The sequence below is a fragment of the Lactuca sativa genome, chromosome 2 (assembly GCF_002870075.4).
Source record: "Lactuca sativa cultivar Salinas chromosome 2, Lsat_Salinas_v11, whole genome shotgun sequence".
Lineage (NCBI taxonomy): Eukaryota > Viridiplantae > Streptophyta > Magnoliopsida > Asterales > Asteraceae > Lactuca > Lactuca sativa.
Window position 1 is genome coordinate 48,532,247 of NC_056624.2, and position 12,512 is coordinate 48,544,758.

At 30.7% G+C, this 12,512-nt stretch overlaps 1 protein-coding gene across 3 annotated transcripts; it reads left to right on the plus strand.

The window, feature by feature from the left end:
• Nucleotides 1–2,446: 2,446 nt before the first annotated feature.
• On the plus strand, nucleotides 2,447–5,492 carry LOC111905505 (protein RGF1 INDUCIBLE TRANSCRIPTION FACTOR 1). Of its 3 annotated transcripts, none has more exons than XM_023901188.3 (4): nucleotides 2,447–2,742; nucleotides 2,879–3,052; nucleotides 3,451–3,666; nucleotides 4,837–5,492. In XM_023901188.3, the coding sequence occupies exons 1-4, from the start codon at nucleotides 2,740–2,742 to the stop codon at nucleotides 5,059–5,061; spliced, it is 618 nt and encodes a 205-aa protein (XP_023756956.1). In that variant the 5' UTR covers nucleotides 2,447–2,739; the 3' UTR covers nucleotides 5,062–5,492. The 3 variants fall into 3 exon arrangements, with proteins under 3 accessions (XP_023756956.1, XP_023756955.1, XP_023756954.1); XM_023901187.3 differs by having other exon boundaries at nucleotides 2,542–2,742; nucleotides 2,876–3,052; XM_023901186.1 differs by lacking the exon at nucleotides 2,447–2,742 and having other exon boundaries at nucleotides 2,870–3,052.
• Nucleotides 5,493–12,512: the final 7,020 nt, after the last annotated feature.

Below are 12,512 nucleotides of genomic sequence, written 5' to 3' on the forward strand. Positions count from 1 at the left end.
TCAAAATACAATATATCATGATCATATAATTAAGTGTCTTTTATTCCATTTTTGGCTTTATAACAAAAGTTTGTTTACGTGGTGAAGAAAGAAAATTTGAAGATGAATATTTAGGTTGGATGTTTATATAATATTTGTTTTAAATATATAATATAGATATAAATACACAAATGTGTGTCAAATACACCCGATCACAAATTTAATGTTATAAACTACAATATGAGTCAAAGTGGTTTTCCAAATATAATGTTTATACTATAGTATAATATATTAGAAGAATATCATATAGTAGACGAATCTCATATGTTGTGCAGAAATTTAGTTGCATATATAATATATTATAATTATATTTCATTTAAAGTATGTTAGGGTCATTTGGTTATGACATTGTTGTATTAGGCACTATAGTCTCATATATTTTGAATGACTCTTACAAAAATGATGTCTGTAATTTGAATATAACGTAATATCTTATGATGTTTATTGAATGATATTATCTTCGATTGAGCACTTTTTAATTGGAATCAACTTTATTATAGTTAAAAATTTTGGCTCCGTTTTTTCTTTTCATTAGTTCTAGAATATGATTTTTTATATTAACTTAAAATATGTCACTATCTTAAAATAAATTGAGAATGAGATTTTTTATATTTACTTAAAATACGGCACCATTTTCTATTCAATAGTAAAACTAACAAAAGTCGTTAAATATATATTTATATGAGGTTCAACATAAATAGACGACCACAAATGAGAATACATATCTAATCAATCATCAACTAATTACATTAGACACTAATGTGTACATAAAAATTACATTTTAAATTTTAAACTAATAGTAAAAAAATTCATTATTGATTATGATAAAAAAATCTGTAAATCAAAAAATATACATGCTATTTAATCGCATACAAGTTTTATGTATGGCTTAATTCACAATACATTAAACCATATATAACCATACTAAACTACATAATTATCCCATTGCGCAACGCGCTGGCATTCGCCTAGTTTTATTATATAAATGCAACGTTTTAATATACACGTAGGGATGACCTTCTTAATATAAACGACTGAGAACATCATTGCCATCAACGTAATACCCGCAAAATACAAAGGGCACTTGAGACATATCACCGATCTTTCCGTAAGTCGACGCCTTACAAGGGTGACATATAGTAGCAATCACTAGACAAGACAGACCAACAATATCATGACACGTGTATTTCCACACCCACACGTGTCACAAAGCGATGACGTTACTTAACAGCTTCGTGATGCACTCAAACGTAACCCAATGGCCGACCCGACCTCTCTTCGTACGCAAAAGACATCCGAAAGGCGTAAGTGCCAAACGCAACACGTGATCCGACGGCTGTCAATGAACTTTAAGCCCCTCCACCGATTAGATCCTAGCCGTCCACTTTAACATTTGTAGTAAAGAAAAATCATACTAAGCCCCTCTACTATGGTGAAATATCAAATTTATCGGTTAAATGTTTATATTTTGGATCACATTAGTCCTTAAACTCTCATTTTTTAGTTCAAAGGTGCTTTGCATTTTCCTTTTACTCCCCGTTACAATGTGAATCCACTTAGTTTTAAGTAGTAATGTAGTTTTGTTGTAATGTCATCTTTAGCAACTCCTATTCGTGTCAATATAATGTCAGTTTAATGATTGAAAAATAAAATCTTAAAAATGAGATATTGGGATCAATTCAGACCTACTTTTATGAAAATTTGTTTTTGACATTATACTTCTCATGTTATGATCACAATTCAGGAGTCCTATGAGATAGCCATGGGTATGAATTACAAACTTTTTTCAAACTTTTATTTATTGCATTGTTAGATATCAATTTTGGACCCACCATTGATGTTAATGGCGATATTTAAAATTTATTTGGGATAACCTAAAGATGTTAGATCCAAGTCATACTTGTGATGTGTCGGTGAGTAAGGTTTTCACAGGGTATTTTTCGAATCATGTAGATTGTCACATTTTTCAAGTTAAGACTTAACATTCAATAGTCGATTTCAAAACTATATATGACCATGACAACCAAAACCTTCAACAAGTATTCAATATTTCATATGCTTTTAGTCTTTTTATGTACGAACCATACATCAACAATATCCCACATAACAATAAGTACAAAATGAATTTATTTTTGGACCCAAAGAAATGAAACTTCTTAATCATTAATAAATATCAAGTACTACATACTAGAAAGCTCTAACAAACGTGATATGTATATTGTTGTTGAAATTCCATATTGTTGACAATAACAAAGTTTAAAGATGAGAGATAAATTAAAAACAAACTTTAACTTGTTTTGAAGGATGACATTTTTTTTATTTTTTTTTGGAAAATTATAGAAGGACGACGAGAGTCCACACATGTTGGTTGTTTTAAATGCATCACTAGTTATAGAGTCATAAATACAAAAAAACAATATTACAGGGACTAATATTGTCATTTAGGTATAATAGTAGGACCAGAAAGTTATATATTCCTTTTTAACAATGCTTGCTTTTGTCCATTAGCTCAGGCGTTGTTATGTTGATGAATTCTAAGCTCAAAATTGTTTTCACCTCCTCTCTTTCTTCCTTTCTCTCTCTACAAACTTTTTCTCTCTCAAGAATCTCTCTGCAAATTCTTCTGATCGGCGAAGAAACTCCATCAACAACAAGTTCTGGAGTTCAATTTCCATCTTTGCACATTTGTTCGAATTCGCAATGGTAAATGTGCAGCGTTTGTATGTACAATTGATCAATTCAGAAACATCCATGTGTGCGTGTGTGTGTTTTACTATGTGTTTCTGGTATGTGTTCTTGGTGTCGATGAATTGATTTTAACATTTGGCGAATGCAGCAGCAACTGGTGCCGCCATGGCTAGAGAAGCTTCTCGGAACGGCATTCTTCTCGGTTTGCCGGACGCACGGCGCCGCCGCGAGAAGTGAATGTAATATGTATTGTTTGGATTGCAATGGCGACGCATTCTGCTTCTATTGCCGATCTTCTCGCCATAAAGAACATCAAGTCATTCAGGTTCGTGTTTGTGTGTGTGTGTGATTTTTCCTTCACATTTATAACAGACAATCTCACGCTCTGATCGGTTGTACTTACAATGTTGTAATGTACAACTCCATTGATTTCATGAAGACCTTGAAATTCACATCAACATTATCAAAATTCGATTGCTTCTTTTCTTCACATTTTCTTTCAATTTTGTTGAAATTAAACATTAATTACGTTTACATTATAAAAAATGAGATGAGATATATCACATTGTTTTCATTTTCAACATTATATTCACCTCAACAATTTTGTTTTTATGCAATTTAAAAATCTTTTTTCGAAACTTTTTATAACACCAACACTGTTCTCAACTACCTTCACATTGTCAATTCTGTAAACCTTTCCACAACTTTTTGATGAAAATGCAGATCAGAAGATCATCATATCACGATGTTGTGAGGGTTTCAGAGATCGAAAAAGTTTTGAACATCAATGGAGTTCAAACATACGTTATAAACAGTGCAAGAGTTCTATTTCTAAACGAAAGGCCACAACCTAAATCAGGAAAAGCAGTTTCACACATTTGTGAAATTTGTGGAAGAAGCTTATTGGATGCACTTCGATTTTGTTCACTAGGCTGTAAGGTTAGCATAATCTCCTTCATTAATTAATTACTCTCATTTAATATTTTAATACCTAATTTTTTGCTTTAATTGTTGCCTTTGGTTTGCTTCACAATGTTGACAATACAACTCACCCCCCATATGAATTGGCAATCGCATGTACCATATGATCATGACCTCATCATGCACATCATTTACATGTTAAAGAAAATTAAAATAATAATAATAATAAAGCAACCCATTATACAGCAATAATAACATAAATATTTTTATTAGTATATATGGATATAATGTGATATATAAATATTACAGTAAAACAAGAGTAAAAGTTTTTGCTTTTTTTGGACATGCTTTCTTGGGTGTTTCTAGAATATTTCAACAATAGAACCCTTTTTGATATAATAAATGTAATACGGTTAATTTAGGTGAGATTTATAGGTAAAATTTATTCAAAAGTAAATCAAATGCATCATCATGGATTTCAAATAACTAACTTGATTATCTATAGTAACAATTACTATTCAAATGTTGAATGCTATATGTAAAATGTAATATCTTTTTTAGACCATGCCAATTTTGTTTTTGAATGTTAAAAAAAGTTATATAATACAAATATTTATGACATTCTTCATTTATTATTGATATTATTTGTCAAATAAATCCAACAAAAAAGAAACTTATAATTTGTTGGTTTTAGGTAGTGTTTGGTATTTAATAAATCTAATAGAGAATATAATTAAAGTACATCATCGATAATAATAAAAAAATTATGATTCTTTGTCACAAGGAATGGAATCGAGCAATCATAAGATAATTTGATTCGTTCACATTGACTGATTTTTATTATAAAATTTCCAATGACACTATTTTTTAAATTTGTAAACATTAGTTATATTATATTTTTTTTTTAATTTGTATTTAATTTTCGTTTCGTTTAACATTTTTTTCTAAAGTGATACGTAAAGTTTATATTTCAAACAACAAAAATAATTATATATGTAATTAATTTATCAATATATATTTTTTTTTTCTTAAACCAACATTTTCTTTCGTCTACCCTATAATCACAACCTACATCAATGCTAACATGATGGCAATCAATCACTATCACATTCTAAAATCCAAATAAAATCTCACATTATTTTGTAACTACACTTTATTTATTTATTTAATCAAATTTTTTACATAAAGGTTGTAGGAATAAAAAGAAATGGAAACACAAGCTTTATGTTAGAGGACATATCATCATCATCAACAAGAATGATATCATCATCATCAACAAGAAGAGAAGAAGAAGAATTGCGTGAAGGCTCACAACAAGACATTTACCCGCCCACACCTCCCCCACCTCTTTCTTCAACTTCCTCCACTAGGAGAAGAAAAGGCATTCCTCATAGGGCTCCTTTTGGTTCCTAATATATAAATACATATATATTTATATATATAACATATATAATATATAATATATATCATACTCGATCGATTGAAAAAGGTAAATTACTAAATTACCCTTGAAAAAGCAAACAAAACAAATGCCCCTTAAATTCCTCCTACTTTATACAACCCATCAACATTGACAATTTGTTTCACCAAATACATACCCATCTATGGCATGCCTTCCCCAAGCCTTTCTAGGCTATCATTTATATGTTTCTAGTTCGAGAATGTAGTATATGAGGTGTGTCGTATCATAAAGGTCGTTTAAAACAGTACACTCAGTAAAAAAAAAGTAAAAAACTGTAAATCTATTCTAAATGGTTATGTTTTGTTAAAGACGAGTGATTCTCGGAAGTGAAGTTTACTGAATGATCATAATGAAGGTATAAAAGTCAAAACATGTTTTTTTACTTGATTGTCTAAATTAAAGAATCAAATCAGGATTTGACGTGAATTGTTGAATGATTTATTTTTAAATTAAGGACGAACGATTCTGGGAACTGAGGTTTAATGAAGGATCATAATGAAGATATAAAATTAAAAAACATATTTTCTACTGGATTATTTAAATTAAATAATCAAAACATGATTTGATGTGTATTGTTGGATGATTTGTTTTTAAATTAAAGACGAGTGATTATGGGAACTAAGGTTTAGTGAATGATCATAATGAAGATATAAAAGTCAAAACATATTTTTTTTACCGGATGGTTTAAATTAAGGAATCAAATCAAGATTTGACGTGTATTGTTGAATGATTTATTTTTAAATTAAAGACAGAGTGATTTTAGGATCTGGGGTTTAGTGAATGATCATAATAAAGGTATAAAAGTCAAAAACATATTTTTTTTTACTAGATGGTTTAAATTAAAAAATCAAATCAGGATTTGACGTGTATTGTTGGATGGTTTATTACGTCATTACATGATAAATATTATTTTAATCAAAGATTGATGTGGAAATATGAACTACAAGAGAGTTGGTAGTAAAATTAGCTATAGGGATGGGGGAGGGGTCCCAAAGTACAAAACAAAAACTCTTGTTGGGAGGGAGCCATAAGCCAATAATTCATAATTGTTATTTATAGTTGAAAGGTATAGATTTAATTAAGAAACTAAAGCAATATGTATATATATATTTTTTTGTGGAGTCCATTTTATAAGTTTTATTGGCCCCCCAACTCACATGGGCCGTTTACAAAAAGGAAAGCTTTAGTTAATTGAATATTTATTTAATTCCATATAATATACTCAAAGGAAAAAGTTGGGTAAAAGTCATGTTTCTTTGATGGAACCTAGTTTGGTTGGCTCAATGAATTGGAATCAATTTCTTAATTTATGGTTGTGTTTCTTTACATTATTGTTATAATCAAAAGTAGCTTTGATTTCTTTTATAATGCAAACGAGTTAGTTTCATGTTTTATTGTTAAATTATTAAAAAATAATCAATTATAAGAGAAAAAACTTGTTATATCATTTTTATGAAATAAACATGGTCGGGCCGTTACTAAGTCCTTCTTGATTGAACATTTGATTTGGAGACTTTTAACTTGGAATTGACATGTGTACTTCTTTTTGCCAATCTTAACTACTTTTTTATTTAATTATTGAAAATAAATCATTATTTAAGTAAAAGAAAAAGATTCATAATCTACAAAAGTAAATGTCATTCGGTTCGTTGGTTTTTAAGTAACGGTGATTTGGTAGTCTCTTAATTTTTTATATTTCAAAGTGTTTGGATAGTGTTTTTAGTAGAAGTTTCTTAATTGTTTGGTTATTTTTTTAATTTTTAAGAAAATAAGTTGTATTTGAATAAAAAAAATAAACATATTTTTAAAATACTTTATTTTTTCAGGGAACTTTTTTCCACATTTTTTTCTCTCACTATTCTATCCGACCTCTTAATAATTCAGATATTAAAAATTGAAAGCATATTAAAATTTTAAGATTCCTAAAATTTAATAATTCAGATATTAAAAAGTTAAATCATATTAAAATTTTAAGATTCCTAAAAATTCATATCTTAAAAGTTCAAATATTGTAAAATAGCCTCTTAACATTTTCGCATGATGTTTGTGGATGGTGATATATTTTTTTTAAATGTATGCTATTTAATTATTTATCATGCATGTCACAAATTTATAATAAACTATATATACTAGTATTCAAGCGAAAATATATCAAATTAATATCAGTGATTAACTTTAGCCTTACTTTATGCAACATATCATCGATTAGCTTTACCCTTACTTTATCTAACAAGTAACTTATTCGGTTGGAAAACCCTCTTCAAGAATGTCTTCGCATCCATTTCTTGTCTTTAGTTGAAATTTATTCCATCATGATAGCTACGGGTTTTTGTCAATTTAGTCTTGAAAAATATACCATTCATTAATTGAAAACATTAATGAATAGAGAAATTGGAAAAGTTAGGTATTTGTTCATTATTTGAATTGAAGTCAAAACTTGTAATTTTTCAAATTACACAAGCAAGGAATTTAAGTATCCTAAGAATCCAAGAATCCAAGCAATAGAGGAATCTAAGTCTTCAATAATACCCAAAATATGAAAATAATGTTTTACCACTAAATAACGTAACCATAATAAATTACTTTCAGACTGTATTTTTTTGGAACTACAAACACACCCACACTCCCTACACTACTTATATACTATTCATTTTGTCTCTACCGAATCTTTTCATCTGCATCTGATACTGATAAGCTACATTTGAGACCGATCGTTTAAAAACTTGGCATTTTACCTATCAATATTAAACAATTTATATTTAGTTATGAACAAGACTCTTGAGTTTGTGGTTGCTTCTTTAATGGAGGAATATTTATCAATTTTTCGGTTCTTTGCTTTCTTAATTGAGATGGGGACCTATAAATACAAAAAATTCCTTATCAAACAGCTAATATCGGGTCATGCCTAGATCTAGACCCGACCACACAAGACCAAACTATTAGGAATTTTCGATCATTCTATAAAATGGGAAGACCATATCAAAATGCATGTAGAAACGGCAATAGACTTTTATATATTGTTTCCCTTTTTTCTTTGTGGTCTATATCAAAATGTGCCGGCTATTCTAAGTAGGAATTGGGAGGACGACCAATTATAGAACATCGTATTTAAAAGGGCACACTTTTGCAAGCTCTACGCCTAGGGTAGGGTTTATGTATATATATATATATTTATATAGAAGTATACATGCATATAATATCGTAAATCATTATAAATAGGGTATGCATATACATGCATATATTATCGTAAATCTTCTTATATGGGTATGTATGTACATGCATAGATAACTAAATGTCCGTCTCTAACAAATTATTTTGACAAAACTTCAAAAATGGTCCCTATGGTTTTCGAAAATATCAAGTTTAATCCCTAAGCTCAAAAAACCTCACGGATCGTCCATGTGGTTTCAAAACTTTTAACAAATGGTCCTTTTCGTTAACTCCGTTAGCTTTTGGCCGTTAAGTGAAGAACATTTTGGTCATTTCACTACTACATGGACCATTTATGAAGTTTTGCCTCATTTAATATATATATATATATATATATATATATATATATATATATATATATATATATATATATATATATATATATATATAATTATTTAATATAAAGGGGGCCCACCCACCTATCTCTCTCTCTCTCTCTCTCTCTCTCTCTCTCTCTCTCTCTCTCTCTCTCTCTCTCTCTCTCTCTCTCTCTCTCTCCAACAACCCCACCCTTATTCCCTTCTTCCCCACTCCACTCCACCCCTTTGTCTTTGTTTTCTCTCTTACATTCACAGGAAGAGCACTTGCAACCCAAAATAAAAAGGGAAAATTCAATCCCTGTTATCATATAACTTCACCTCCATCACATTCGTCTGTAATTTATGATCATCATTATTGCATCATCGTAACCATATTTGTTTGAAGTTTGTTGCTCTGTAACGATTCCACAATACAGTTGCTCCGACTATCACTGCATCATATAATACCCATCGACTCTGACGACACCACCTCCTAAAACTCTAGCGCCGTCGATTTCGATTACATCTCCCAACCACTGTCAGCTGCTTGTTGTGGTCATCATTTTATGGACGCGATAATCACCGCCCTTCCCCATATGTGTGTGCGTGGTTTTTATTGTTCCGTCCTGTGTTTGTGTCTTAGACTGGAAACCACAAGTTAATAGTGAGTAGTTGACCTACGTTCCAAATTACATTGTTGAAATCGTTGTCAACAATCGTGAGTAAAGACCGCAACTGCAACACTAGTGGTGGAGCACCATCACAGCCACGTCAGAGAAGTAGAGCTAGAAGATTCAGGCCCATGTTTCTTATCTTTCCTATAAACCTCGTATTATGTTTTCTTCAAAATCTTGTTCTTATTACAGAGAGGATGAAGGCTCTGTAAGAACTCATCTCAAACGCCAACAAGATAAAGGAATTTGGCAGTTACCAGATCGAGATGCTGCTAGATAGATTGGGGCGTTTTGAGTCAATTGAGAGATTAGTGGGTTCCTGTAATGCAACTCAATTTGATTTTACTCAAGAAAACCAAGATTCTACGAATTTTTTCTGGGTTTTGATGTTTATCCCATGGGATTTCGGGTTTGCAATTATGGATCGTCCGTGGTAGTGCTTCTTCACGGGCCGAGACCGGATTCTGAAGATGTGATTCGGTGGACAAATCTGGAGTTTCCGATTTTAGGTTTTCTTTATTTGTGGGTGTGTATGGGGAAGACAATGAGCAGAAAAAGTTGAAACCCAGATGTTGTGAATTGGAGAGTTGTGAGTTGGAGATTTCATTAAGAACCATAGAAGGTAGTTGGGTGTGAGATTTATGGAGCGATTCAGGGGATTTGGGGGATTTGAATGAGTGAGATTTGGTAACACAGCTGTTGCAACTTCCATTGTTGTAGCTTTTTTTAAGATTCCTCCATTGTAAAATGGAGAGAGAGAGAGAGATGAGTGGGACCCCTTTAAATTTATTTATTTTTTCTTTTTTTTCCAAAAAAAAAAAAAATAGAAAACCTCATAAATGGTCCATGGGTGTTGAAATGACGAAAATACCCCTCACTTAACGGTAGAAGGCTGACAGAGTTAGACGGAAGGACCAAATGTTAAAAATTTTGAAAACCATAGGGACGACCTGTGAGATTTTTTGAACTTAGGGATTAAACATGATATATTCGAAAACCACATGGACTATTTTTGAAGTTTTGTCAATTATTTTTTGTTGGCACTGAATCAATTTATCACAATACATTCTCCAAACCAAAATGTTTGTCTTTTTAGGAATAAATTTATTCAATCTAGTTGGTTCATCACCCACAACATACGTAAAATCTACTATAATAAATGAAGATAATTTTGCCACATGTCAATCTCTAATAAATTTTGACACTTATCATTTTATGATATTTTTTAAATAAATAATATTCACATGTCAATTTATGGTTTTTTTAATTTTTAAAATAAGAAAGCCACATAATACTTATACTTGTATATGTAAAGTAAAAAAAATATAATAAATATTATACTAAATTGCAATTAATATGTTTCTTCATTTCTTATTTTAAAATTTTATTTTAAAAAATACTTATTATTTATATTTTAATATTTCATTTTTTTAATCAACTCGTGTAATACACGAGTTTTACAACTAATTATTAATATAGTTACTGATAGAAGACATTGTAACGAGGACTAATGTGGTGTTTGTTTTGGAAGAGATAAAATCTTTTCAGTCTTTTTTCATATTTACGGAATAAGATGTAGATCAAAAGTATTTTTTTCCCATATATTTACTCTTCATAAAAAAATATTGTTTGTTTTTAAAGTCTTCATAAAAAATCAATGTTTTAAAAAGCTCGTCACAGCTCTGCCATGGCACGCCATGACTCCAAGGCTTGTACTTGCCGCCAAACTTTGACAAAATACCGCCTTAAGTCACATATGTATATAAAAATGAATAATAGTAGAATATATATATATATATATATATATATATATATATATATATATATATATATATATATATATATATATATTAAATATATACAAAATTGTCGTCTTAAGTCACGCTTTACAAATAACGTGGCTCGCCACGACTAAAAAAACTTGAGGCTTGACATTGCCGCCAAGTGACGCCTTACGTTATTTAGAACCTTGTAAAAAATATGAGTAGTATTGGTGTCAGTGTTGGTGTTAGTTCTTGTTGGAAATCTAATTTTATTAATTTCCAAAAATGGTTTTCTCCATTTTTGAGCACAAATTTTGGAATCTAAATATAATAAAAAAAACTATAGATTATATATTCTTATTCTCCTTCGTGATATCTTCGTTTGGATATACCACACGTCCAAAATGGTTAAAATTGAATGAGAAATTACTTTGTCAAAAAAGGGCAATTGGAAAAAAAATAAAGGAGTTAAGTGGGTTTTAAACTCATCTCACATTGGTGGCAGAACGAAAAGGAAATTGGTCTATAACTACAAAGACTAGCTACATTTATAAGACTTATTAGAACCAAGACTCTCTCTTACACGTGCATGCAAGGGGTGCAAATGCGAGCCAAATTTGGCTTCGGACCACTAACCTTGTGTGCGGGCATAAATGCACCACCGGTCGACCGAAAAAGTTCAAGGACCTTTTTCAATTATTTCCTTTTGGTTAACTATTACAAAAACGAATTAAAAGCTATTAATCATAGATTTCAGTTTTAATTTCTTGATTAACTGTCTTATTTAATTGTGACAGGTACGATTTTGTTTTGATTACACCAGTTACATTGGGTAGTATAAATATCACGCCTATGTGATTGATTAGATACACCGAATGAAACTAAATACTCTTCCTCTCTTACACTTCCGCTTCATCCTCTCTCTTTTGCTGCAACCAAAATATAATTCGGACCAAGTGAGGGTTCGGATAATCTAGGAGAATTGTTTTTTGTTGTTGTATCATGGGAACAAACATTCATATAAGACGAATTTGTTTTAAGAAAACTGTGTTAAACACAGGCCTTAGTCAACAATTTTAGAGTTTTATTATTTCGTACAATTTTTGGGTTATATTTTCCTAACAGTTCTAGTGGTGACGGAAGTGATGGTGAAAGTGGTGGTAACGAAGGTGAGGGTGGGGTTGGTGGTGGTAGCAAATGTGAGGGTGGGGCTAGTGTTAGCGAAGATGGGGGTGGGGTGGTGGTTGCAAAGGCGGAGGAGGCGGAGGGGATGGTGGTGTTGTCAGTGACAGTGGCGGTTGCGGTGGAGGTGGTGGTGGTGGAAAAAGAATTATTACATTAGAATTAGAACATAGAAAATGTTTTTCAAAAATAAAAGCTATTTTTTTTGTCTTTTAGAAAAGACGTTTTTCATGAGAAAAACAAAATCTTTTCCTAGAATGTATTTTCTTAAGTT

Excerpts from the sequence above, each read along its gene's own strand:
- LOC111905505 (XM_023901186.1), top strand. The coding sequence starts at position 2,870 with ATGCAGCAGCAACTGGTGCCGCCATGGCTAGAGAAGCTTCTCGGAACG. Across the intron at positions 3,053-3,450 it reads AAGAACATCAAGTCATTCAG|ATCAGAAGATCATCATATCA; the intron begins GTTCGTGTTTGT and ends ATGAAAATGCAG. Across the intron at positions 3,667-4,836 it reads TTTGTTCACTAGGCTGTAAG|GTTGTAGGAATAAAAAGAAA; the intron begins GTTAGCATAATC and ends TTTTACATAAAG.